General features: G+C 32.6%; 1 protein-coding gene and 1 long non-coding RNA gene across 6 annotated transcripts in view; one reads left to right on the top strand and one right to left on the bottom strand.

Annotated features, from left to right (window-relative positions):
• Positions 1 to 27,923, top strand: part of IT (ion transport peptide) — a 40,658-nt gene that overhangs the window by 11,279 nt on the left and 1,456 nt on the right. The window contains exons 1-2 of one of the 4 annotated variants that reach the window (XM_071197738.1): positions 66 to 149; positions 25,604 to 25,827. In XM_071197738.1, coding sequence (XP_071053839.1) covers positions 25,604 to 25,827 — 224 coding nt within the window. In that variant the 5' untranslated portion in view covers positions 66 to 149. Of the gene's footprint in view, positions 1 to 65; positions 150 to 24,211; positions 24,292 to 24,807; positions 24,896 to 25,603; positions 25,828 to 27,923 lie in introns of those variants that run through there. The other 3 variants (XM_071197737.1, XM_071197739.1, XM_023046538.2) reach the window with 3 other exon arrangements.
• LOC111415048 (uncharacterized) lies at positions 71 to 27,923 on the bottom strand. Of its 2 annotated transcripts, XR_011640978.1 has the most exons (7): positions 27,635 to 27,923; positions 27,170 to 27,573; positions 22,785 to 27,105; positions 22,652 to 22,736; positions 22,428 to 22,598; positions 22,229 to 22,369; positions 71 to 147 (listed from the first exon to the last, which is right to left on the bottom strand). It is a non-coding gene; the product is annotated as an uncharacterized lncRNA (long non-coding RNA). The 2 variants fall into 2 exon arrangements; XR_002706336.2 differs by having other exon boundaries at positions 22,428 to 22,736.

Below are 27,923 nucleotides of genomic sequence, written 5' to 3'. Positions count from 1 at the left end.
CCTACTGTTCTTTTACTATCGACGCAGCTGAAGGTGAAGGCTTCCCTTCTATACACATTCGCAAAGAACGAGAACACCTGTGGGATTGCAGCATCAGACGGTTGCTACGAACTTCTGGGACAAGTAGCGGTAGCAGCTTACTGTACACTGTAAGATTTCAATGTTTTATTATTTAACGTTTTCATTGTAATTAGATAGAATTAATTCAAAAAAATCGTTTAAATAGTTCTTAATCTACATACACCTAATTGATCTTTAAAGCGAATTAATTAATATAGTCTACAGTTTATTAAGATTTAAAGCCCATAAGCTCATGTGGTAATTCAATGTAAACTATTTATACCAATGTTGTACATAAATCAAATTCAAGTGAGTTGACACAATTCGATTTGCTCATTGAAATAGATTTCTCAACCAACCAACTAATGATATAATAAATTAATATTGGCTTTGTATTTTTGATACCGTACTTGATACGGTATGCGAGTTAAAACTTTAATTCTGCAAATGTTAAAAGATGAATTAAAAGTTGGAAAAATATTATGTAAATTGAAACGACAACTTTATTATTTAAATAATAAAATTCGGCGGTTATCATCATCGGATAAATTAAATGAGTTAACATTCGATAATTCCTATTAGAATTTGAATACTGAGTTAGATTTAATAATTTTAGCAATTATATGGAAAAGTATCAAAATTTTATTTTTTAAATTAAATCCTCTTTTTTCCACTTTTTGTGGTATACGATTCTCTTGTCAATTTTAAAAAAATCGTAATAAATCGGGGTTTTGATAAATCGTCATTAAATTGTCACCATTCATAAAATAAATTGTCAGCTCTTCAACGATGAAGGCCATTTTTCAAAATAACTTTTAGTTTTTGAGATATATTTTTTAAATTACAACTACTATTTTTGAAGTTAACAATTTTTATCGATTCTTTTTAAATTATCGTACAAAACAGATTTATCACTAAATCGCTTTGTACATTTTTAGAACAATTTGGAAAAGCTTCACCTTTTTAACGCTGAAGTTCGTTTTGGAAAATCTTTTTCAGTTTTTGAGATATCAATTTTGAAACACAATGATGTTCAAATTTTTTTACGGCATAAAATTCTTATGTCATTTTCAAAAAATCGTAATAAATCGAGGTTTCAATAAATCGTCATGAAATTATTACTATTTATAAAACAAATTGTTAGCTTTTCAATGAAAAAGGCCGTTTTTCAAAATATCTTTTAATTTTTGAGATACAACCTTTTTAATTACACTACCTTTCTTAAAGTTATCAATTTTTATCGAACATTTTATTAATATCACACAAAACAGATTAATCACTAAATCGCTTTGTACATTTTTAGAACAATTTGGAAAAGCTTCACCTTTTTAACGCTGAAGTTCGTTTTGGAAAATCTTTTTCAGTTTTTGAGATATCAATTTTGAAACACAATGATGTTCTAATTTTATACGGTATACAATTCTTGTCATTTTCAAAAAATCGTAATAAATCGAGATTTCAATAAATCGTTATGAAATTGTCACCATTTATAAAACAAATTGTTAGCTTTTCAATGAAAAAGGCCGTTTTTCAAAATATCTTTTAGTTTTTGAGATACAACCTTTTTAATTACATTACCTTTCTTAAAGTTATCAATTTTTATCGAACGTTTTATTAATATCACACAAAACAGATTTATCACTAAATCGCTTTGTACATTTTTAGAACAATATGGAAAAGCTTCACCTTTTTATCGCTGAAGTCCGTTTTGGAAAATCTTTTTCAGTTTTTGAGATATCAATTTTGAAACATAATGCTGTTTTAATTTTTTTACGCTATACAACTCTTATTTCATTTTCAAAAAATCATAATAAATCGAGGTTTTAATAAATCGTCATGAAATTGTCACCATTTATAAAACAAATTGTTAGCTTTTCAATGAAAAAGGCCGTTTTTCAAAATATCTTTTAGTTTTTGAGATACAACTTTTTTAATTACATTACCCTTCTTAAAGTTATCAATTTTTATCGAACGTTTTATTAATATCACACAAAACAGATTAGACACTAAATCGCTTTGTACATTTTTATAACAATATGAAAAAGCTTCACCTTTTTAACGCTGAAGTCCGTTTTGGAAAATCTTGTTCAGTTTTTGAGATATCATTTTTTAAACATAATGATGTTCTATTTTTTTTACTGCATACAATTTTTATGTCATTGTCAAAAAATCGTAATAAATCGAGGTTTTAATCAATCGTCATGAAATTATCACCATTTATAAAACAAATTGTTAGCTTTTCAATGAAAAAGACCGTTCTTCAAAATATCTTTTAGCTTTTGAGATATCAATTATTAAACATAATGATGTTCTCATTTTTTTAAGGTAGAGAATATTTCTTATGTTATTTTTAAAAAATCGCAATAAATTGGGGATTTAATCAATCGTCATGAAATTATCGCCATTTATAAAACAAATTGTGAGCTTTTCAATGAAAAAGACCGTTCTTCAAAATAACTTTTAGTTTTTGAGATACCATTTTTTTAATTACATTACCTTTCTTAAAGTTATCAATTTTTATCGAACTTTCTATTAATATCACACAAAACAAATTTATCACTAAATCTCTTTGAAGATGTTATGAATTGTAATGAAAAATTTCATCTTTTTAATGATGCAATCTTGCAAAATCATTTTTAATTTTTGAGATATCAATTTTTTCTCAATCTTAAACTTTTATCTATAAACAACTTTCTATTCACTTTATGATTTTTTAATTCTATTAAACTTGTTAAAGTTATTAAAATAACTGTAGACATATGTTAATTTTTATAAATATCTTCATTAATTTCCATTTTCATTAACATATATGTTAATTTATTCAATGTAAGTTTAAAAAGCAATGTTAATTTTTTTGTTTACAACTATTTGAATAAGTAGATGTTATTTTTATAATAGTTTCTATGTAAAAATAGTTTAGCACTCCCATTACAATCGTATTAAAATATGTTAATCTATGAGATTCCACATATCCTTTTAAGTGTATCAGTAAAGTCCGTTTGTAAACTTTATACGTAAAGTTAAGCAATTCTATTCATTCAAACAAAGCCTTATTCATTTTAACGATCCTCAAACGTAATGAAAATTGTTCCGGAAACCTTGTTGTGGAACGAAATTGTGTTGTGTGTGAAAATTGTTTTGGGTGAAAACTATTTAATAATAACATTGTTCTTGGTCGTTAATTGATTGATTAGTACCAATGTTTGAAGCAATAAAATTGTCGGTTTTCTCAAGAACTCTTATCTGTTCTCAAGTTTCGACGAAGTTCGATGTCTATATTTTCATTGTCCACATTAAAAGGTTCATTGGAGAACGGCTGCTACTTATCTCATTTACGGTTTGACCACCTGAAATTTAATGGAATTATCCTCAGCCATTTTCTCCGTTATCACGTAAACGTCCATTTCGAGGTGCGGAGGTGCACGAAGAATCGAAAATCCAACGATGGACCACCAACGCCAGCGATAGCGGCAAAAGGGCAAACGTCTCTTCCTGGAAGCGACAACTAATTAGTTCTTGTGAAGAAGGATAAACCTTCGTCGTCCCCATTGAACGATAACGCGATCTCTCTCCTTTTGTTTTTAAACGTACAACCATTAGTCTTTAAAGAGATAAAAGATTTTTCTAAACAACAATAAATTTATTTGTTCGGAAAGGTTTAAAGGTAAATAAATTTGTGGTGTGGTGTTTCCTTGGAAATGAAAAACATGTTTTATAAGTAAGGATATTTCGATCGCGCTTACGAAACGATACGCGAAAGTAAATCGTGTAAGCTTACGTGAGTACCTTCTTATGGGAAACTTTATTGACACAACTTGAACAAAATTTCAACGTTAGAAAAGTTCAAATTACCTATAAGTCTTTTACGTAATTGGAAATTGTATCGAATTACGTTAAATAAATTGGTATTCCACTCAGTCTTTAGTTACTATTTTACATAAATTGTACAATTTGTTGAACAAATGACCCAATTTGTCCAAAGTAATTCTGTATGAATATAATTTTGATTCTTTTTAAACATTTATTTTATTCTGTATTTATATTTTATTAAATTCCGATTTAGAACAATTTAATTGAACATTTTTATAGAAAAATTTAATTTATAACATTTCCATTTACAAATTGTTTGCAAAATTATTCAAAAAAATTGTGTATCACGTAAATATTAATACTTGTTGGCTTCAATGAAATTTATGAATAAATAATGATATTTTATAATAAAAAGTTTTGTTTGTGTGTGGTCTACCGATGTTAATTTTTGATGAAGTTGAAAAAAATGAATTTCAATCTTTGAATTCCAAGAACAATTTGGCGAATATTAAATTAAGTACGTTTACGAGCCAATTACATTATTCACCATGACTTTAGCGTGCCATCTATCGTTTCGAGCGTATCTTCCGAGAAGACACCACGAGACAGTGGCGCGGCGTCGCGACGTTAATTAAGACTCACATTCCGCGACTTTAGATCCGCTTCATGCAAAAGACAACCGTTCAAATCGGTAATTCAATGACAAATATTAAAATAAATACTATTAGAATCAATTAAATTTGATTACTCAAGTTTTTTTATCACACGAAATGAATTTCTTCTGTAAAGTTGGTGCAGCACAGTGAAAGTTGCCTTCACGCGAAGTAAAAGTGACTTCATTCACGATTTGCAATAGAGAGACAAACCCGGCCGACATTCGAACACGGCCAGGAAAGTGTCCTTTATGGCACGGGCGTCCATTTCTGACATAGAATAAAGGAAACGGTCTCGATCGTGACCTCAGCTTCCGCGACCGTTCTGTTCTCGACCTTTCGCGGACCGAGGACGTGAAATGAAGAAACGAATTTTGTTGAACGGTGAACGTCGTCGACGCGTCGATTTCTATAAATAAAACCGTCGCTTTGTAGGTCGTTAGGCGTCTTAAGAAACCCGTAGAATAATTGCTCTTGTGTAAGCAACAATGAGAGTGGCTTGCTTCTGCGATGCTGTATTTGCTCTTAGGAAACGTCTCTCTCAACTCAATCTTTTAGGTTGTTTCATAACAAACCCTTTTTGCAATAAAAGATTTGAGATTCTTAGAAGGTTTTTTAGAGAGATAACCTCAAAAGATATAGGTTATTAGTTAGTTGAAAGTTCCACAAGACAACCACATTATGATATTTCCAACCATCTTTCTAATTTGTCGACTTGCAAAACAAGAGTCTACATTTTACTCTTAAGAAACATCTGGATAATATCATTCATAAAGGAAACGTTATTTTTGTGGAAGATGTAAAAGCTACACTTCTGCAATTTTATCTTTATTAAGATGTTTTCATTTTTGGGTATTCTTAAAGATAGGCAGAAAAAAATATTTTTCTTGTGCCATCTAAGCCTTTGCTAAAATCATCTGGCAAACAATCCCAGCTGAACCAAAAACTTTTAGCACTCTCATCACACATTGGGTTTAAAATTGCAAATAATAGTTATTTATTGTGCAAGTGTTTTAGACAGCATTTTATTCACGCAAGAATGTTCTTAAGTTAAGTTGACATTTCACGCTGACAGCGGCTGTCATCTCAAAAATCATTGCAATTAACTTAAAAAACATTGGGAGGTGTTGAATTGTTGCTATTTATTTTCGATTGTTTATCGACTCCATTTGTAACATATTTGTAAAAGTGTGAAAGTTGTAAAGGTAAAGTTGGTGAAAAATGAAAGAAAGTGATATGAGAAATCAAAGAATGAAAGTCTATTAATATAAATGTTAATGTTAATATTGATAATAAATAGGATGTGATTGATTTAAGATTGTATTTTTCATTATTTCACGAATAATGTAACTTTATTCCACTAGTGGATAAAGAGGTACTTTATACGGTTCATAAGTGTGGATAAAACTTCAATTATAAGGTGATTGTGGATAAAAATATCAATATATGTATTTTTAAAAGTTTTATATTCAAGAATCTCCTGATTGAGTTTTGCAAAACCAAATCATCATTAAGTCTTTATCTTAATAAAGACTTAAGTCTTAATTTGTATAACAAGAAAGAAGGGAATATTACACTAGAGTAGGGTACTCAAAAGAGGAAGTATGAAGAAGAAGGCGGGAAGGGTAAATACTGTGGAAGGAGTTAGGGCACAGAATAACCAGAAATGACACTGACGTCGATTTATTTGATGTTGGTGGCATCTCATTTTATCACATCGATTTAAAATCCGCCATCTTATCGCGAGGAACGTCTTCTGAGCAACGTCTTCTGGTTATTCTGTGATTAGAGAGTAAAAATAGAGAGGTGAAAAAGCAAGAATGGCGTGCTCATGTGGTAGAGGGGAGATACAATAGCAACTATACAATCATAATAAACTCTATCATGATCAGGTTAATACTTGCACTCATTTTAATTGCGTATATGTACTGCATAGGTGATTATAGTCATTGCCTTAGGTTCAGTACAACTTGTGCAGTGATAACTGCACAATGTCAGTACCGATCGAAACACCTCCAAGTTTGAAATGGCAATCAGCAACGATATTTATTGTCAAACTCTCGAAAAACTACACCAAATCATTCGATAGAAATGAAGAGGAGGTTGAAAGAAATTAAGTTGTTGTCTTACAACCTCAAATCAGGCACTGTCTGGGTTCAGAAATACAATTGGGAAGTTCTTGTCCAAACGCCCTATAGTCCAGACTCTTCCTCCAATCTTCCCAGCAGTATCTTCGCATTAATCTGGTATGAGGAGTTGAGTAAGCTGATTCCCCTATAGCTCTCCACTGCTCTCGTACCTCCCTTCTTGTGCACTGAGCATATTATACCCACCCTTCAACGGTTCGGAAACCCTTCCCTCCTCAACTCATTGTTCAACATCTCTAACAGGTTCCCTCTCACCTCTCCTATCGCCACCAACGATGCCTCGTTGTGTACCTCATCCTCCCCCGGCGCCTTTCTCCTCCTCAACCTCCCCCCCAAAACTGTTGTCAACTCTTCCTTCGTAATCTCTTCACGCCCCTCAGTCGTCTCTTCCTCCTTGACCGCCTGCCTATCTTCTATCCCTCCCAACAAATTCATAAAGTGACTCCATCTGTATATCGTTACTGACCTTTCCATTCCTCAACTTCTTCAAATACCTCCATTTCTTTGTACCTTCTTCTTCCTTATAACTGTCCACCAGAACCTTTCTTTTCCGCCACTGCTTGAATCTTGTCCTTGCCTCCCTTTTCGTCTTCCTGCATTTTCCAGCCCACCATGCGTTCCTTCCCAGAATGCGCTCCCGCCGTGAAGATTCCCTCCTCTATCACCTCCATCAAATCTTCCAGTCCCATTACTCTTTCCACTCTTTGTCGCCAACTCGTCAAATTTTCCCTGTAACGTTTTATCTCCTCTCCTGACCAATCTGTCTTAACATATTTTCTTCCGCTTTGGGTAATTCATGTCAGCAAGCTAATCCAAGAAGCAAATTCGTATTTCTTTGCTCTAGATAGTTAGAATAAAGTTATGCCACCTCATACTATACTCCAAGTCAATTATGTAAGTTTTGCTTCTTTTTTTTAATCAAGCTCCTCAATGGTTTCATATTGCTATTTGAAAGCAAACTAAAAAGGTTTTGCTATTTGGCAAGATTTGCTAATAAGTTCGATAGATCATAACTTTTTGATTGGAAGAGTATGTCAAAATCTTCTCGGGTGTCCGTTCTTTTTCTGGCATACATTAACGATATCAGTATTTGTGTCGATAGTTTCAAAATATACTTGGTGGATTTTGATTAGAATGTATCGCATTCTGCAGTATGTATGTATTAAATCACTTTATAAAGGTAGTTTCGAATGATATATTGAGTTTACCGTTTGAGTCATTTGTTATAAAAGTAGACTACGTGATTTATAGCTTAAAATTATTATTACTACAATAAAAGATAAACCTACACATAAAAATCTTTGATAGTTCATAAAATAACTCATTTCGTTTTTAACATAACACGGGTTCTAACTCTTAAAACTTTTAAACGTAATTCACGCTTTCAAGTAATAATAATTTACTGCCACAGTATACCAACATTCTCCATTTTCTTTTATAATAAGCATACCAATCGTTCCTTGTTTTCTTTCAAAATACTTTTTTCAACAAGAAAGAAAAAATGAAATTTCTCTTTTCGCGCATTCACTGACCTAACGCAACGTTACGGTTCGTGAACGCATCGTGACCGTTCGAAAATCGCTTAGCACAGCAATCCTCGTTGCGCAATCCTCCTCTTATTCTTCTTCTTCGTCTTCAACTTGAGCCTCCTTTTTATCGCCCAACGGAATTTTCCTTTTCGTTTCCTTTGCATCGCGGAAGTGCGGAGCGTTGCAATTTGAATCAAAAAGGCTGAACAACAACAAGGTAAAGAAAATGAGAAGATGGAGGAGAAACGGAAATGGAAGGTAAAAATAGTTAATATCAGTGTAGATTGTGAGAGAATCGGAGTACTACGTTCGGCCGCGAAACTGCTGAAGTCGCTATCGTAGTCGCCACGCAGTCTGCAACGGCCGACTTGATGATGTAGCCGCGAACGCGAATGGATCTAGTTGTCCTTGACGGAACCGCTGCTTGTTGGACTCTCTGTTGCATGCAATCGCTACGGATCAAATAGCCCCAAGTATATTATATCGTGTATCGAATGGACTGACTATGATGGAATAGAATATTATGTATGTCGCAACGTAATTTTTAATATTTCTGATTAATATAGTAAGAATTACTAAAATAATCTTCTAAATCAACTTGCATCAATCTCTAGTTTTTATGAAACTCTACCTCCTCTTCACAACAAGTGTAAATCTTAGCAGCTATCACAATTTCATGTGTTCAACTAAAAATCGTCAGCTTTAGACAATTAAAATTGGGTCACTTCGTTCATAACATATTTATTAATTACATCCTTCATCAACGTCCTAAAATAAATGTTACAATCATCACATGTAATTATCGTTGTTGCGTTAATTGACATGTATTGTATTTAGTTACGGAACTAAACTGACGGTTCTCATCTGAAAAGACAATGGTGTTTATTCAACGTCGAGTTGCATAATTCGTCCTAATCAAAATGAAATAACGTATAATATGCGCAACAACAGCAAACGACATAACCAGAGTTGAGTTTTTGGATCGGGAGAAATGGCAAAGTTAGAAACTTAGGATACGTAAAAGCTAATTTGCATAATTAAATACCTCTAAATATAGAGTCGCGAAACCGCAAATCTCGGCAAAATTCTGTTCTATTTCTGTATGACTAGCACGCCATTCTAATTCCGTCGAGTTCTCCTAGTATAAGAGTGGTGTCTTTTATAAAGTGAATTGCATCCGCTGTATCGCGTCAAATGTGAAAGTCACTGAGATTGTTCTCGCATGGTTTTTGCTGGTTTCTGATTATTATTATAATTCGCTTTCTTGGTCAGTTCTTTTTTGTTTTCTAAATCTAATTGAGTCAACCGCGAACGTAATTATTTCCAATCTTATGTTCCGCGAGATCTTGCGTGACATTTTAACGACTTCGAAGATTTAAAAAGATGAGGCGCAAAAATGTTGATGATTCTTGGTTGGATTTAATCGCCGCACTAAGGAGCTTTTACCTTAAATGTTAATAGATGTTTTGAATTATGTAATTTACATCTTTAATAACGTTGGTTTTGTAGCGATTATTCCTAGTATTAATTATTATGTAATAAACAAACGTCTACTAATAATAGGTTGCGGTTAACGGACGTTTTATCGAAACCAACTTAGTAATTTTAGAATTATTGCTATATCTATGGTGTAATAAACTAATCAACCTACTGAAGTAGTTACATGAATATTTTATTAAAGAAATTAGTAGTCTATTAGAAAATGAAATGAATCATCGAACTTGAAAAAAATATTCTATGAAAAGTGCGATAATGATGTAATGAAATCATTTTAAGTTATTCATAGACTCAAAGGAGTTGAGAAATCTGAAAATATCTATAAATTTAATTTTTTGTATTTACATCAAAATGTTATTTACGTAAATGTTATTTGGGTAATAAACTAGAAAATTAAATAAAAAATAAGATTTCAATAAATCATATCTAAAGGTCTACTTAAAATTCTAAAATAGATGAAATTAGAAAGGTAAAATATCAAAGGAAATGTTACTGATATGAATAATATTATTTGAGTTATTATAGTTATTATAGTTTAAAATCTACACGTGCCTACATAATTAAAAAAACAGCAGATAAAATATCCTTGATATTTTTGACACGCAACTCTAAATAACTTTGAAAAAATTGACTTTAACATGAAATTAAAGCGTAATCTTTCTTCTTTAAAATAATGTATAATTTGTTGTTACAGATTAAAAAAGTTTCCATCAATTTGTTTTTAAACCATGCAATTTTAATGATTGGAAAAAATGTAAAAACTCTAGAATTCGTGGAAGTCTTATTTTTGAAAATTAAGAAACGATTTTAACATTAAATTAAAGCTTAAGCTTTCTTCTTTAAAATGATGTATAACTTGTTGTTACAGTTTAAAAAAGTTTGCATCAATTTATTTTTAAAAGCAACCATGTATTTTGGCGTTTAATCTTAAATAGGAAAATAATGTAAAATTTTAAAAATCGTGGTGGTCTTATTTTTGAGAATTATTAAGCGACTTTAACATCAAATTAAAGGTTAATCTTTCTTCTTTAAAACGACATATAACTTATGGTTTTGATTTAAAAAACTTTGCAGCAATAAATTTATAAACACAACCATGTATTTTGACGTTTAATCTCAAACAGGAAAAAAATGTAAAATTCTAATAATCGTGAAGCTCTTATTTTTGAAAATGAAGAAACAATTTCCATATCAAATTAAAACTTAAACTTTTTTCTTTAAAATGATATACAATTTATTGTTTTGATTTGGAAAACATTGCAGCAAAAAAATAATAAACATAACCATGCAATTTTGACGATTAACCTCAAATAGGAAAATAATGTAAAATTTCAAAAACTCGTGAAGGTCTTATTTTTGAAAATCAAGAAACGACTTCAACATCAAATTAAAGCTTAAGTTTTCTTCTTTAAAATGATATGTTGTTACAGTTTAAAAAAGCTTGCATCAATTTGTTTTTAAATCATGCAATTTTAATGTTTAAAAAATGTAAAAACTCTAGAATTCGTGGAGGTCTTATTTTTCAAAATTAAGAAATGATTTTAACATTAAATTAAAGCTTAAAATTTAAGCTTTCTTCTTTAAAATGATGTATAACTTGTTGTTACAGTTTTAAAATGTTTGCATCAATTTATTTTTAAAAGCAACCATGTATTTTGACGTTTAATCTTAAATAGGAAAAAATTAAAAAATTAAAAAAATTGTAGAGGTCTTATTTTTGAAAATTAAGAAATCACTTTAACATCAAATTAAAGCTTAATCTTTCTTCTTTAAAACGACATATAATTTATGGTTTTGATTTAAAAAACTTTGCCGCAATAAATTTATAAACACAACCATGTATTTTGACGTTTAATCTCAAATAGGAAAAATGTAAAATTCTATTAATCGTGAAGGTCTTATTTTTGAAAATCTTCTTTAAAATGATATACAATTTATTGTTTTGATTTGGAAAACATCGCAGCAATAAATTAATAAACATAACCATGCAATTTTGTCGATTAACCTCAAATAGGAAAATAATAAAAAAATTCAAAAAATCGTGGAGGTCTTGTTTTTAAGAATTAGTAAACGACTTTAACGTCAAATTAAAGCTTAAACTTTCCTCTTTAAAAGGGCATATAACTTATTGTTTTAATTTAAAAAACTTTGCAGCAATAAATTTATAAACATAACCATGCAATTTTGACGTTTAACCTCAAATAGGAAAATAATGTATTTCAAAAACTTGTGGAGGTCGTATTTTTGAAAATGAAGAAACGACTTCAACATCAAATTAAAGCTTAAGTTTTCTTCATTAAAACATCATATAACTTATTGTTTTGCTTTCAAAGACTTTGCAGCAATGAGTTTATAAACAAAGCCATGCAATTTTGACGATTAACCTCAAATAGAAAAATAGGGTGAAAATTCAAAAAATCGTGGAGGTCTTATTTTTGAGAATTAGTAAATGATTTTATCATCAAATTAAAGCTTAAACTTTCTTCTTTAAAACGGCATAGAACTTATTGTTTTGATTTCAAAAACTTTGCAATAAATTGATAAACAAAACCGTGCAATTTTGACAAGTCCAGGATATGTCCAGGTGTATGTGGTATATGTAGTGCTTCGGAAGCAACCGACTCTGGCTAAATCTTTAAGAAGTGTTATCATTTGAATGTGTTCAAACTTTAATATGATTCTTAATTAAACATAACGAGCTTTTAAGTACACCAATATAAATTATCTGTACTTCTTTGTCTATGAAAATGTTATTTGTAGTACCTCTCGAGTTAAATTTATCATTGAAACGTTACAGGACAGTATTTCCTTTTGAAATCTAAACATAGACTGAGTAGCCGGCGATAGTCGTGTCATTAAAGCACTTAAATACGTAGCAATTTCTCAGCGGGGGCAAACATAATTTCAACTCGACGTTCAGCCAGTGTTGAAATCAGGAAGAAACTACGTCCGTAACCCAAAATTATATTATAACCACATGGCGTTAGCCACTCCGGGGCCATTTGGCAACGTCCTCGCCTTCGATCTTTCTCTTATCTTTTTTTCTCATTTTCATCGTTTTATTCTCACGGACCGTCTTATTTATCGGTCTGGCCGCCGACCACGAACGGTTTTGTTGATAAATAAACGACGCGACGCCAAGCGTCTTTGCGTCCAAGGTTGATACGAAAACTCATAACTATACTATATATCAGATCGGATCCGCTTAATTGAGAATACACTCAATTATGTTTCATTTAAAATTGTGCAAGGAAAGGAGACGTCATCGTCGACATATTCTTGGAAAGATTTCCAAGCAGATTTCAAGTGATGAATGAGCGTGATGTCACGTTAAAAAGTTTACTGAAAATGGAGTCTATTATTGTTAATTAACCAATAAGATGTATTTGATTAAATAAACCTATCGGAAAGAAACACGTCAAAACCACACGATGATATTATTTCGGTTATTTCTATTGGTTCGAAAACTTTGTATAATTAATGATAACAAAAATTAAACTCATTTAATATAACCAATGACATAACGGGTTAAAAATATCGAAAGTAAAAAAGGGGGTGGGTATATCTTACGTATTATTTTATTTATGATTTTTTTTTTGTGAACTTTGTTCGATTATCTCATAACGAATGAGAAAAATCAATTTATAGCGATTAATTTAATTAAATCTCACGTCATAAAACTGGAAATGATACTTGTACGTAGTTTAAAGGTGATAATTACCTAGTTTTTGTTGAATAAAGTTTTAAAAATAAATTGATGCTTTCTCGAAATTTAAAGGAATTAATTGCGCATTTTATATGTGTTCTCCCGATAAAAAATACGATTTATTATTATTGTTTCTGACGTTTTATGCGAACACAATGCGTATTAAATTTCGGTTATCAACACGATTTTAAAACACTCTCATTCATTATTTATAAGCAATGATCTCACGTTAGTCGCATTTAAAAAAATCGATCACGATCGGCTTAATGTACAACATTATGGAATATCAATAACAGTAATTATTCCAATAGTGGCACTTAAAATTTGTTATTCTATTAATTTTATGTTTGTCACGGTATTTTACACTCTAAAGACATCGGGAAGTTTTCGATTACACATTGTAATTATACATTAAAATTTCAATACGTGATTCTTTTTCGATGATTGATAGCTAAGCCTCTTCATTATCATAGTTGGAAGGTTGAATTTATCATTATCGGAAATTTATAAGATTTAAGAATTAAAATTTATGAGGCATGTTTCTTAGTTTTTATTGTAATAATTTAAGTGAACCATTTTATTACTTAAAGTTATTAATAACATGCGCGGTTAGAAATTTTAAAAGGGGGGAAAAGTTAAAGTGTGGTGAAAGTGTCCGTTAGGACAAATTTATTATCGCTAAAACCGCAGAGGTTCCTAATTGGACCGTTTTATCGATCTCAAAAATAGATCGGAGATTATTTATGGCCTCTCGCGCCGCCCTCCAACATCCATGAAGAAGCGAAAAGATGAAAACGACTCGGCTTCGAGTTAACAGGAGGTTTGTCGCCAACAATCATCGCCATCACTTGACGTGGTCATGAAGGAAAATGAATCTATATATAGCGGACCTCGACTAAGGCCAGCAAAAAGCGAACGCTTAAATATTTTATATATATATACCAACTCACAAAGTGGTTGGAATCTTCCATAAGGTCCTGAGGCATCTGCAGACTAAATCCTTCGCAATTTATCAGGGCAGAATCGCCCACTTGACGATCAGCTCGTAAGGACGATGTCGTTTTTATTGGTTTAACTTGCCAGGATACAATTTACGTCTTGCAGCCGGTTGTACTGTTCTACATCTCAACATGTTAACGGATTTAAATGCGATTTCAAGTCAAGAAAACCCAACACGTAACCATTACTGTATTTATCGCACCTTTCAATTATTCATCGCGAGATGATTTCAATTTCAAGAATTACAAAGCATTCCAGGCGTGACTACCTGGTAAAAGAAAGATCAGTTTCTAATTTTAGATTTTTTAAAACATCCGGATGTAAATTAAGTAATTCTCGAAAATATGATTCAAAAATAAACCGAGGAAAAATTTACTACTTGTATCAACTTCTTCATTACATAATTACCAAACCGCAAAGTTGTGTGTGTAAGTACAGTTACAAATCTGGTTGTGGTTTCATTATAGTAGAAACCTCCAAGGTCTTAAAAAAAATAAATTACCGTCGCCATATTTTTCCTCCCAGCCCAGTTCTAGTTTAATCTAAATCATTGAATCACGACATTTTAACTTCCGCGTTTGACTGATTTATGGGCAATTTTGTAACACGAGGACCACGTTCAGAATGCCCGTTCTATTTTATATTTGCCACTAAGCAAAACATAACCCACATTCAAACCGTTCTTAGTCCAAACACAACAAATTTAATCTTTATCATATTGTTTCAAGTACGAAATTGATCGATATTTTTTTTTAATTTTAATCGAATACGAATTTGGCTGTTGCGATTGTGAGGATTGTTTAAAAGGTGGGCAGAACAATGGGTTGTATGGTAAGGCGCGGGAACGAGGCGGCCTCCGAGAAATGAAAGAAAGCCCGGTCTAAAAATAGATAACCAGTTCACGAAGATCAAGGAGCTTATAGAGCGCGCTGACTATGATAATAGCCACGAAGCCTGCGGCCACAGCAACAGGTGTGCGCCGAACGCGATACTGGATTTAATCGTACTTACCAGAAGGAGATTAAATGGGCACAGTGGAGTTTATGTTTCTGGTTGTGTGTTTAGTTTCTTGTTTACGACTTAAAATAATTCCAACAAATGCTGAGACTATGCAAGAATATACGTTATGGTTAAAATTTTCTTGTATGTTTTTACTTATTTTAAATAAATATTTAAGAAAACATCGTACCATAATTGTTTGCATTTGCAATTTAAAATCAGATTTGCAGAAAATTAAATCAGAAATTAAAAAACTTTGTTGTTAAAAACCTTATATATGTTACTGCAAAAGCCCGACCTACGGCAAATCCTAAGATTTTCCAGTGAAACCTAAGATTTACCAACTCTGATTGGTAAAAGTCCGAAATATTCCGTGATCATCGTTCGTTTCGACTCGGTAAATCTTAGGTTTTACCGCAGAGATACAGTAAATGTTGAAAAATAGACACGTATAGAATGCTTAAGATGTAACTTAAAGTCTAACAGATGAGGCTATTATGACATATTTGAAGCTATGCCAACCTTGTCAAAAAAACAGAAGACTTTGAAAATGGGCATTGTCATTAAGCCTACACTTCATAGTGAAATGAACTCACGTTGTCAAGTAGATCTAGTAGATCTACAAACTAACCCTGATGGAAAATATAAATTCATTTTAGTTTCCCAAGACCATCTTACTAAATTTGTGATTCTTCGTGCACTTCAATCTAAACGCGGAGCCATCTTTTGGATATTTTCACCACTTTTGGAAATAAATAATGGTCGAGAATTTTGTACCCAAGTTATTGAAAGTTTATGCTCTATGTGGCCGAACGTTAAAATAGTACATGGAAAGCCCAGACACAGTCAGAGTTAAGGAGTTAAGAAAATATGTTGAGCACGTGGATAGAAAAAAACCAGTTAACAAAGTGGTCAGAGTAAAATGTTCCCCCTACGAAGCAATGTTTGGTAGTCCCGTGAAAATGGGCATTACAACGTCAGCAATATCTAGAGACATGCTTGAACTAGTAAGATGTGAAGAAGATTTAGATAATGTATTTGCTTAAATATACATAACAAAATATTAACGTCGGAAATGCCATTGAACAGAATAAGTAAGATAACACTGAAGAGGACATAAACAGAAACACTGTGAAGAGTAAAACACAACAAGACGAAATGATTATTAACGAAAAGACGAATGAGAACCAAATAATCCATGACTCTAAGAAGTTTTTATAACTGAGGAGTCAATATCGAAAAAAGAGGATGAAAATCAAAGTCAGCAAATAAATATCCAGATGTGAAAGTTGGCCAAAATGTAAGACTGAAAGTACCTAACATTGACAGATCTAAAACTGACTCAAAAAATCATTATTGCAGTTGTGGTAGATATAAATAACAACGAGCTTTACCAACAGGGTACGAAAATTGGAGCACTAAAATAGCTTTATACTAAGAATCAGTTTACCTCATGCTCTGAAGACTTTATAAAGATAGAAGAAGTTGTTATGACAGGAGGACAAGGATTTAAAAAGTGTAACTACCTCAAAAAATGCTTATCAAAGAAATGCGCTTGCAAGATAGATAATCATTTAAGCCATTTAAGGATTTTATAGATGGATAATTTCATTACCAATTATATTCTAATAAATTATTAAAATAAATGATTAAGAAATACGAACTGTTATTGGTAAAACTTAATATGTGCCAAACTCTATTGGTAAAAGCCAGAAAAATTATCTCTTGTTTAAAAAATCCACACATTTACCAACTCATTTTGGTAAATCTTATGATTTACCGTAATTCGGGCTTTTACAGTAACATAATATACTTTTTGCTCCTGATGATGATGTGTAATCATCGCAACCGGAAAAAAAAAGATGAATTTATCTAGCAACACAAACTAATTTAACAAAACGGGGCATCTCAATTGCTCTCAACAACTTTAGGGGGTGTAGTTAAAGAAATATCAACAATAAATATCACTCTCTGTCGTCTCTGGTTCTTTTCAAGATCACTTATCATGTCTCGGATATATCTTAACATTGTCACGGACCTTCAACATCTTTTAACGTTATCATTTATATCTCAAAGTTTTACTCATAATATTTCTCTATACCATCCCTGATTTCCTTAACATCATCTTTAATATCTTCAATTATAAATCAGATATCTTCGAATATCATCTAAAATCATTCCAAAATAATCCCTTCTCTTCTCTTCGCTTATCAAAGAAATGAGCTTGCAAGATAGATAATCATTTAAGCCATTTAAGGATTTGATAGATGGATAATTTCATTACCAATTATATTGTAATAAATTATTAAAATAAATGATTAAGAAATACGAACTGTTATTGGTAAAACTTAGCATTGGTAAAAGCCAGAAAAATTATCTCTTGTTTAAAAAATCCACACATTTACCAACTCATTTTGGTAAATCTTAAGATTTACTAGTTAAACTAAGATTTACCGTAGTTCGGGCTTTTACAGTAACATATATACTTTTCGCTCCGAATGATAATGTGTAATCATCGCAACTGGAAAAAAAAAAGATGAATTTATCTAGCAACACAAACTAATTTAACAAAACGGGGCATCTCAATTGCTCTCAACAACTTTAGGGGGTGTAGTTAAAAAAATATCAACAATAAATATCACTCTCTGTCGTCTCTGGTTCTTTTCAAGATCATTTATCATGTCTCGGATATATCTTAACATTGTCACGGACCTTCAACATCTTTTAACGTTATCATTTATATCTCAAAGTTTTACTCATAATATTTCTCTATACCATCCCTGATTTCCTTAACATCATCTTTAATATCTTCAATTATAAATCAGATATCTTCGAATATCATCTAAAATCATTCCAAAATAATCCCTTCTCTTCTTCTTTAGCTCTACAGTCCAAATCAGGTTCAGGTCTCCCTTAATCCTTGGATCCAATCTTCCTTGTCAGATGCTGCTCTCCTCCAACCCCGAAAATCTCTTGCGACATCTTACTGCGTCTTTCCATCATTTCCATGGCGTTTTCTTCTCTGCATTCGTGCATTGTACGGCATTTTTGGAAATCTCTCTTCCATTCTCACCACATGTCCGGCCCACGTCAGCTTTTGTATTCTGATGGATGCCGAGAGGGACATCTTTGACAAATTCTGCACACGTTTTGGTCCAAAACTTTTCCCAGGATACTTTACAAAATACCTGTCTTTCGAAGATGCCAAGTTTATCACTTGATCTCTACGACAGCACCCATGTTTAGCTACCATCTCTGTATACTCAACAGTTTCATCATTTTCTGTCAACATAATTCTTAATATTTCCAAGCATCATCTCAAGATGGTCTCTATTAGGACGTGAGAAGACATAAAAGGTTGTTTTAGCTTCTTAGTTAATTTGGGCTGCATTGATTTCAATTAACATCTGATTATCAGAAAAAAAAAAGAATGTGATCTTTTGTTTAATCGTATTCAAGGTCAAGAAAAGCTTCCATTGCTAGATTTGAGCGCTTCTTATAATACCAGAAATCGTTAATCTAAGTATGTTATAAAACGTAATCAGAAGTACTCACTTTTCTCCTTATAAGTTAAAATGATAGGCCATAAAAATGATACGAAATAAAAATGAGTTAGACCTCCGCCGCAGTGTTGGAGCATCATCCTGCCACGTAAAACCAGTCCATGAATTCAGCCGAACGGCGGCGTTTTATAATTAACGAGAGCACGTCTTACAAGTCTGAAGTGGCGTAGAGCGCGAACAGTGTCGGATTTAACACGAAAAACGAGAGAGACGGATAAACGAATGATGTGGAAGAAAAGGTAAAAGACGAAGAAGAAGAAGTAGAGGTGCCCTAAGGCAAAGAAGCGACCAAGACAAGCGAGCGTCGGCGCGTCTTCTTGTTGGTTAAAATGACCTACCGGTATAATCCGTAAAATCGGCGACTTGTTAACCACCGGTGTGGTCTTAGCCCCTCTCACTCTCTTTCTCTTTCTTCCTTCAGCAAACAGGTTGGCGAACGATGAAGTTGTTACGGTCGGTCCGTTTCCCAGCGCCGGCGGCCGGAGGCCTGTTATTACGAGCAATCATTTATTCTTTAACAAGCCGCCTTTGACTCATCAGAAAATGACCGCGAGGAGTGCGCAGGTGATTTCCTCCTCCTCTTCTGTCCCCCAGTCCGTTTCTTCTTCAAATCCTCTTTGTTTGTTTTTCGCGACGCCAACCATTAACGCTCTCTTTATTTCTTTCTATCTTTCAGGTTTTATCGTCATTTCATGATTGAAAATCATAAGAACCGTTAAAACATTTACTTTTTTTCTTGTATAAAATGTTACCAGCTAAAAATTTTTCGGTTTTCCATTTTATTATCCCAACCGTAACATTACAGAAAATATAGTTCTTATTCAACAAAGGAAATTAAACGAGATTTGAAAATAATCAACGTAATCCCTAAAATGATATATTTAACGTCGCTGTTGGGTCTTAAAGCGGCACGGCGCGGTTCGAAACGAGACGCAAAATCCCGTGAGGTGGCTGTATGTGTGGTCAAGTCGTTGGACGACCACACTTGAGGCCGCTCTTTCGCGTCTTCCTTTTGCCAACATTCAATTAAAACGCGCCGTAAGGCGGACAGCTTGGCTGTCCACGACCGGACGAGGTAAAAACGGCCGGACATCTTAATCTCAGCGGCTTCGATTTATTAAGTAAAAATCGTCGAACACCTGGTCGAGGAAACCAGCTGTGCCTTCACAGTGGAGGAGGTAAAAGAAAAGCCGAGAAGAAAGTTTCGCATACGTAATTAGTTATACGATACCTCGTCAAGATCTCCTCGCTTCGTCGTCAAAGAACCATCTTTGTATAATTCTACGCATTATACTTCTCCGTTAGTTTGAATTTCTTCATCATTATTCCGAATGATACGCGTAACATAAATAAAGAGATAAATACGTGATATACCAGGTGACGTTTGTCCGGGATTTAACTCGTAAATACCGAGCTAATCCTGCAATTACCATTTCTTTATCGGCCTTTCGCGGTTCTTTGAATGACGAAGAAGAAGAAGAAGCGGCGGTGCGAAACGGTATGCCGAGTATTTTCTTCTTCTTGGCTTATAAACTTTCCATGGCATTGGCAATATCAGGCGAGGCACGCTCTGATTCACAATGACAAATTCTGATTGTAGGTATGTATTTATAATTATCTGATCGAAGTTGTAAATACATTCTATTGAAATGACTAAATTACGAGGAAACGTTATTTTTAAATCTTTATCCATTTATTTTTCTCAAACATTAACGAAGGTGATATTTGTAAGGTTTCGCTAACGCTGTGAAGATAAGGTTTGAGAAACTATAGAGAGAAGCATTCTTGGCATTTCCGTTCCGGTAAATATTTGTCACACCAAGCCTATACAGAGTAATCAGATCTCTGTTTGTGTTTACAATTTTTTCGCAAGTGTCCTAGTCTTGCTATTATTACAGCTGGGCGGTGATGGTGCTGTGTACATAAGGAGATCCGCGTTAACGAGTGACATTAACTATGCTAATCAAGTTCGCAATGCAAAATGCTGGTGAAATCGCTTGTACAATCTGATGGCACATTTAAATACATTAGTAAGTGGTACGATAAGATCTAGTCTGCGGTGCGGCTGTATGCTAATCCATGTGACCAGGTGTTTTTGGGTTCACGTGTTTGCAATAGTTTAAGTTAAAAAAAATTTAAAGGAAAAATTATTCAGAGTAATGCCAAGAGAAGAAAAGTGGGTGAGTTATCAACAAAAGGTGAAGACAATGATAAAGCGACCATTAACGTTTGGATGGTTACGTTTACGTTTTTATCTAAATGGAGCTTTTTAAAAATAGAAACAAACAGGTTCTAGTCAATGTGTTGTAGATAGATAGAGGAAATATTAACCAGTGGAATGTTAACAAAATTATTAAAAAATATTCCTAAAATTTTGAAAATTCTTCCAAGTATTTTACTTAAATAAGTATTCTTCAATAAAAGTTGTAACACCAAATGTTCAAAATGTATTCAATATTTCATTTATATAACTCTAATACATCTTTTAATATAATTAAGTCTCGAGATATCCTGTACTATTTAACTTGTTTGTTCTTGATCTAAAACTACAACTAACACTTGCACTTTAGAACGAAGACTAGAACTAGAACTAGGAACATTCGGGTTTAGCCGTACGTCTCTCAAGACGGCTAAACCAGAATGATTCTAGTTTTAGGTCTTGTCTTAGTTCTAGTGACAGTGTTAGTGCAAAACTAGAACTAACACTAGAACTAGAAACATTTGGGTTTAGCCGCACATCTCTCAAGACGGCTAAACCTGAATGATTCTAGTTCTAGGTCTTATGTTAGTTCTAATGTCAGTGTTAGTGCAAAACTAGAACTAATACTAGACCTAGAACTAGAATCATTTGGGTTTAGCCGTCTTAAGGGACGTACGGCTAAACCCAAATGTCTCTAGGTCTAATGTTAGTTCTAGTGACAGTGCAAGTATAAAACTAGAACTAGAAACATTCTAGCAAACTATCTCTAACTTCTATCAAACTAGGTCTAGGAAAACATTTCTAGTTAACATTTCTAGGTGTAGTGTTAGTTCTAGTTTTAGTTCAATAAAAGATATAAAAATTCAAGAAAATTGATACTTTTTGGTTAACAAGTATTCACTTCGAACTTATTTTTGATCAAAGTTGGCATCTGAAACTTCAAACACTTTTTCAAAAATGACATGGCTTCACCAGAAAGTTCTTAGTTTTAGGTCTAGTGTTAGTTCTAGTTTTAAATCAATCGGTGTTAATTCCTGGCTGGTGTTAGCCATCAAGCTTTCGTACTTATATTGTTTGTTGTTCATCTCCAATAAGTGGCCAACCTCAATGTTCCCACTCTGAATACTTCTTAATAATATTGTTAACAATAACTCCATGCTTAGAAGTCTTTGGGCTGCTTGGATGTTTGCAATGTTGTGAGCTTCTCTGTAAAAAATAATTTAAATATAAAATAATTAAATAATAAAATGCATTTTTCAAATACGATTTTTCCTCAATGTTTGCGTTGAGGAAACTTGATAGTGTGAGGATATGGAACGATTTGATAAATTTGTAGGGAGCATTTTGTTAAACCAAAAGGGATACAGTAGCTTTATCAAAATCTCCATCATGGCAGTTCATCTTGTGTACCATATTTATTTTCCACACGCAAGCCCTGAAGATTTTGCTTAAAATTGTACTCAACGCTGAACTTAGGAAGGAACAAACCTAATTCTTGTTTTCCAAGCACCTCTTTGGGAATGTGCCATTACAGTAAAAGCAATCATTGTAAAAGCCATAAAGCTAAAATCAACTTTAAACGAAATTTATTTTAAATTTCATGATTTACTCAATAACTTACCGGATAAAAAATTGTCTTTTTATAACGTTACATCTTATCTGCAATTTTTTGATTTGCTAGTTTCGTATTTATGACTGCAGTGCTACAATCCACGCATCTGCCTTAATTCTGATGATGTAGTTGGAAAATGACATAATTTTTTTGTTTTTCTATTAGACATTGACTAAATTTTGAAACTGAGATAGACCACCATGTTATATCTGCGTCGTCACGTAATCTCAGTATTGGTGTCATTGACTAGGTTGTGAAGATTGATAACTTCAGATAGAGTTGATACTTAGTATGCCAATATCAAAGAATTCTCATTATCAACTTTTATATAAGACTTATACGAAGTAATATATAAAATAGTATAACAATGTAACAGTTATTTTTAAGCAGTGAAAGCAAATGTAAATATTTTGAGTGAAGTATAAAAAAAAGGTAATAAAAGTAAGTTAGAAATCGTACAAAAAAATGTTTAGGTAGTATTTTTAGGCAAAAGAGAGAGCCCAGTCAACACAATAACAAATAATAAAAAAGGCTGCTAAGCTTTTAAACTCGACCTGGCAAACGTTTGGATCTAATCTCGCCTCTCGGCTTCGACGACACTGTTGCCACATAGTAAAAAAGTAAAATAGCACTAACCAGACTGCTTGGTGCCAGGTGTCCGTCTGCTTCTGGTTCTGGTATAAAGTGGAAGGAGCGAAAGACGTCCGTTTCGCCCGGAGCACTTGCTCCAGAAATAATACCACTTCTTCTTCTCCGCGTCCCGCTAAACGCGTTTATTGACTCCCTTATTAATATCTTAATTAAGCAATTATTGCGACGATCCTAACGTACCCGCAGCCGACGCAACAAGAACCAAGAGGATTCTTTTTTATATTTAACAACTTGGTACAGAAATACACATACACGATTGTTATTATTATGATTTGGCCGCCGTTCCTGTTTTAATGTGGGATTTATTTCCGGTCGTTTGCGACTACGACAAACGTCGTTAAATCGACAAAATTACGATCAAGAAAATAGAAAGTGAAACTCCATAATTACACTATAAAAGATTTAAAATATCTTAAGGGTTTATAAAAGAAGCGAAAACGTAAATTATAAATTTATGAATGGTTTTAAGGAACGAAAATAGATTCAAGAATTAATTCTGTGTATTTTGTGTACGTCATTTTACTGTTTGTGTACTTACTGTTAGTGCTTTTCTTATCAGATCATCACAATGTGTGTGTTTTATACTAAGAATTTTAATTCAAATAATTAAAGGGGTGTTTTCCATTTGCGTTATTCATTGAATATCGTTTTTCTTTATTTGAATTTAAGAATCGTGGTAGGGAGTATTCGACTTCGGTTGAAACACGACGGCTCAGTCAGTAAACGGTGTTCAGTAGTGGCACATCCGTTTCTCTCAGAGACTTCGAGTTTCTCCCGTTTTACAGTTGAAGTCATACAGTTGAACGTTCTCGCGCAATCTGCTTTCATCACTGGATTTTTGTATTGTATTTTTCTTCGAATTTACGTGAGTTTTTATATCTAATATTTGCGCTTTCTTTTCCGATTTATCTTTACTACTTCCGGAAAGTTATAAAACTTCTCTTTATTTTCTTTTTATCAAGATGAAAAAAAAAGAAAGTTTTATAAACATAACTATTTCTTATTTTCCTTTTGTTTCATCTTGATGAAAATTGTTTCAATGTTGTGAAGAAAGCTTAAAGTTGAAAAAGATTTAGTGTTGTATTCGAGTTTCAAGGACCGTTTTCGATGACTATCTATTTGCCAGACGTCTCCTTTCCCCAAATATATAAACTCTTGATAAAAGCGGATTAATAAAAGAAAATATGTAGGTCGATATCCCGCTGTTTTTAATCATTCGATTTAATCTACCCCAATATTAAACAATATAACCAATACTAACACAACAGCTTTTTTTATTCGTTTCGATTTTCTTCATATTCATTAATGGTATTAAATCAATTAAATGGATCGGTATAAAAGTTGATGGTCGATCGGGAAAGGTTCAGTGCTCAGTGAAGGAGTCGAGTGGAATCGTCTAATCTTAGACGATCCACTTAATTTATTTATATATTTTTGTTTGTTGTGGGGAGGTGGAAACTATATAATCAGTAAGTAGAACGTTAACGAGTTAATTATTTGAAAAGAAAAAAATGGTGGAGGTGTAGGATTTCTTATCTCAAAAACCAAATCAAAAAAACCATTTTTTTACAAGCATTAATATTCAATAAAAACACTTGAAACGAGAAATTGTTTTTCTTATCGTACTTGAAAACAAAATTTTATAGTTAATTTTTCATACTCGAATGACGTTTAGGTAATTTAGTCGTCCTGTATTTGGAGAATGGAATTCGAACCGCGCCGTCATTCCAACTTTACCAAGTCATTTTCCTTATATGCGAACAATCGTAACATATTAATAGTTAGAAGGAAACGGACCATAAGTGTACGTCGCTTTTAACCATTTATATCATATAGGTATGCGTTTTTCGTTACATCTTTTTCTAACCATCATGATTTTCAGATTACTCTTATCTTTAATCTTATTTATTTTATAATTATATTATAATGGAACCCCTATTTTTAGAATAACAAACAATACGGAATATTTATGATTTATTCATTCAACATTTAGTAAACAAGTAAATCAAATATCTTGAATGAATAGGGATACGTTTTATGTTGACATATTTACAATTACCTGGAAGTTATCGCGTTTCGAAAGAAAATACGCAATGCTAATAGCGATAAGTTATCTATATATATATGTATAGTATGAAAAAATAATTAAAACTACATTTTCTTTAATTTTCTCTTAGATGACTCATCAATTCTCCAGTGCAAGCACTCAAGCAGTGTGGGTGTGCATCGCGCTCACGTTGGTTTCGCAGTTGGTATTGACATACCCATCCGGAAAGAGGCAGAACTTTTTCCATTTGGAGTGCAAGGGACAATACAACAAAAGTGTATTTGCACGCCTAGATCGTATCTGCGAGGATTGCTACAATCTCTTCAGAGAACCAGAAATCCATACACTATGCAGGTAAATATCGATATCTAAACATTTTATTGCCTAAAAAGACTTCTATAACTTTATAACTATCACTTTAATGTCAAATTGGACTAGATTTGAGATTCCAGTTTTCCCAACTACTTTCAAATTTCTTTTGTACATTAAAATGTATAATTTTTAACTTTTCAAATCAATTAGGAATTGTACAAAATCAAAAATTCTAAATCTATTAGAAATATCTCACTGTGTATCACTTTTTTATAGGTTTAGACATGATCCTCCTTATTCCTAATCAAAATCGCATACTTTCTGCGACATTCAAAATGTGTCTGATCATAAACTCAGTTCCAAAGCATAACTAATAGGGTTTTTGGCAAGCTCATGTTATAAAAATAACGTAAAAGTACATAGTTGATACACTTTTGAGTTAAAATTTAAGTCTCGTATTTCAAAATGTTTACCAAGTCATCTTTGTATGTTAGTCAAATAAGAACATGATTCCAGTTTTGTTAACTTTTTCAATAGCTTTGATAAAAAAATGTGTTTCGTGGTTTATTGCAGCCAAAAGATTTTTGATCTTTACCAATTGATCCAAGAACGACACTAATCAGCATGTAGCCTTTAAAATAAACGTTGCAAAGATAAGTTTTATCATCTTCGTTCTTTTTTGCAGAAGTTCAGAGTTTGAATTGAGAACCAAAAATATAACTCGTTGTCTATCACTTTTTGACAGATTTATACATGATCTTCCCTATTCCTAATCAAAATCGCATACTTTCTGCGAGACTCAAGATGTATCTGATCATAAAGTCAATTCCAAACCTAAGTAACCTAAGTAATAGACTTTTTAGCTTATGTCATAGAAATAACGTAAAAGATAGGAGTCGTGGTAGCTTGTGAACGAAGTATCATTAAAAATTTTGATGTTGATACACTTTTGAGTTAAAATTTAAGTCTCGTTTGCCAAATCATCTTTGTATGCTAGTCAAATACGAACAAATGTTAGACGTATATAATCAGAAAGTATTACCACAATGATTCCTGCTTTGTTAACTTTTTCTATTTGTTTCCATCCGTTTATAGCTGCCAACAGACTTTTGTCTACAATCAGCATGTAGCCTTTAAATACGCTCTTGCAAAGATATGTTTTCATGAAATAATAACCAATAACCATCTTCGTTCTTTTTTGCAGAAGTTCAGAGTTTAGATTAAGGCTGAAATTCCTCTTTACTTCTGCCATCCGTTTCTTTTCTATTTTTGTTATTGTTAACCAATAATAGTAATATTAAAGATGGTTGAGATACAAATCTGAAATAATTAATAAGAAATTAAATCTTAGAATATTAATATCATTGCTCGATAGCTCCTCTACCTTTCCATCTTGCTGATATGAAGCCATTATCACTGTACTTGATTTTAAAAGACAGATTTTAGGGTAAAATCAATCTAATCGCTGCGCCTTGGTTATTTCTCTACCATTTAAAACTTTTTCTTCCATTCATTCTCAAATGTTGTTCATAACGTAACATTGAGTGACCAATCATCCATGCCAAAATAACTTAATTATGAACTATTATACAACAATAATTATGCAGTCTTCTTTATTAATATCCAAGCTGGTAAGTGATTTTGGTTCTCTAGAACCTTGATTGTAATCATATCCCAGAAATAATTTTGTTATAAGTCTTTTTTCCTCCAAGTGTCTAAACTATAGTTTTGCTGAAACATTTTTGATATTTTCAAATATAAACTGGAACTTTCTGCCAAGGAATTGTCCTTAAAAAAAATTAATTTCGTACAATATTGTTTTATGTTTATGTAAAAATTATCTCCTTACCGAGTCACCTTGCCTTTAACAGCACTAAAAAAATAAATCGTCTTTTAAAGTAAAAGGATGATGAATACACACGAGCCGTCGTAGCAATTGGCACGCAGGTGTGAAAATATAAAGACGACAACGACTCTCTACCCAATACACGCAAAGAGAAGAAGTGTAGAGAAGTATTTTGGCGCCAGTGTGTTTCCTCGTACTTACACACACGCATAAACGCGAAGAGTAAAGGAGAGAAGCACAACCTTTGCGGTCGACGACGGGTAGTCAATGACTTTGAGGAGCAATCATAAAG

The sequence above is a fragment of the Onthophagus taurus genome, chromosome 7 (genome assembly GCF_036711975.1).
Source record: "Onthophagus taurus isolate NC chromosome 7, IU_Otau_3.0, whole genome shotgun sequence".
NCBI classification, from domain to species: Eukaryota; Metazoa; Arthropoda; class Insecta; order Coleoptera; family Scarabaeidae; genus Onthophagus; species Onthophagus taurus.
Note: the sequence above shows the minus strand (reverse complement) of the source record. Positions and strands in the feature narration are given on the sequence as shown.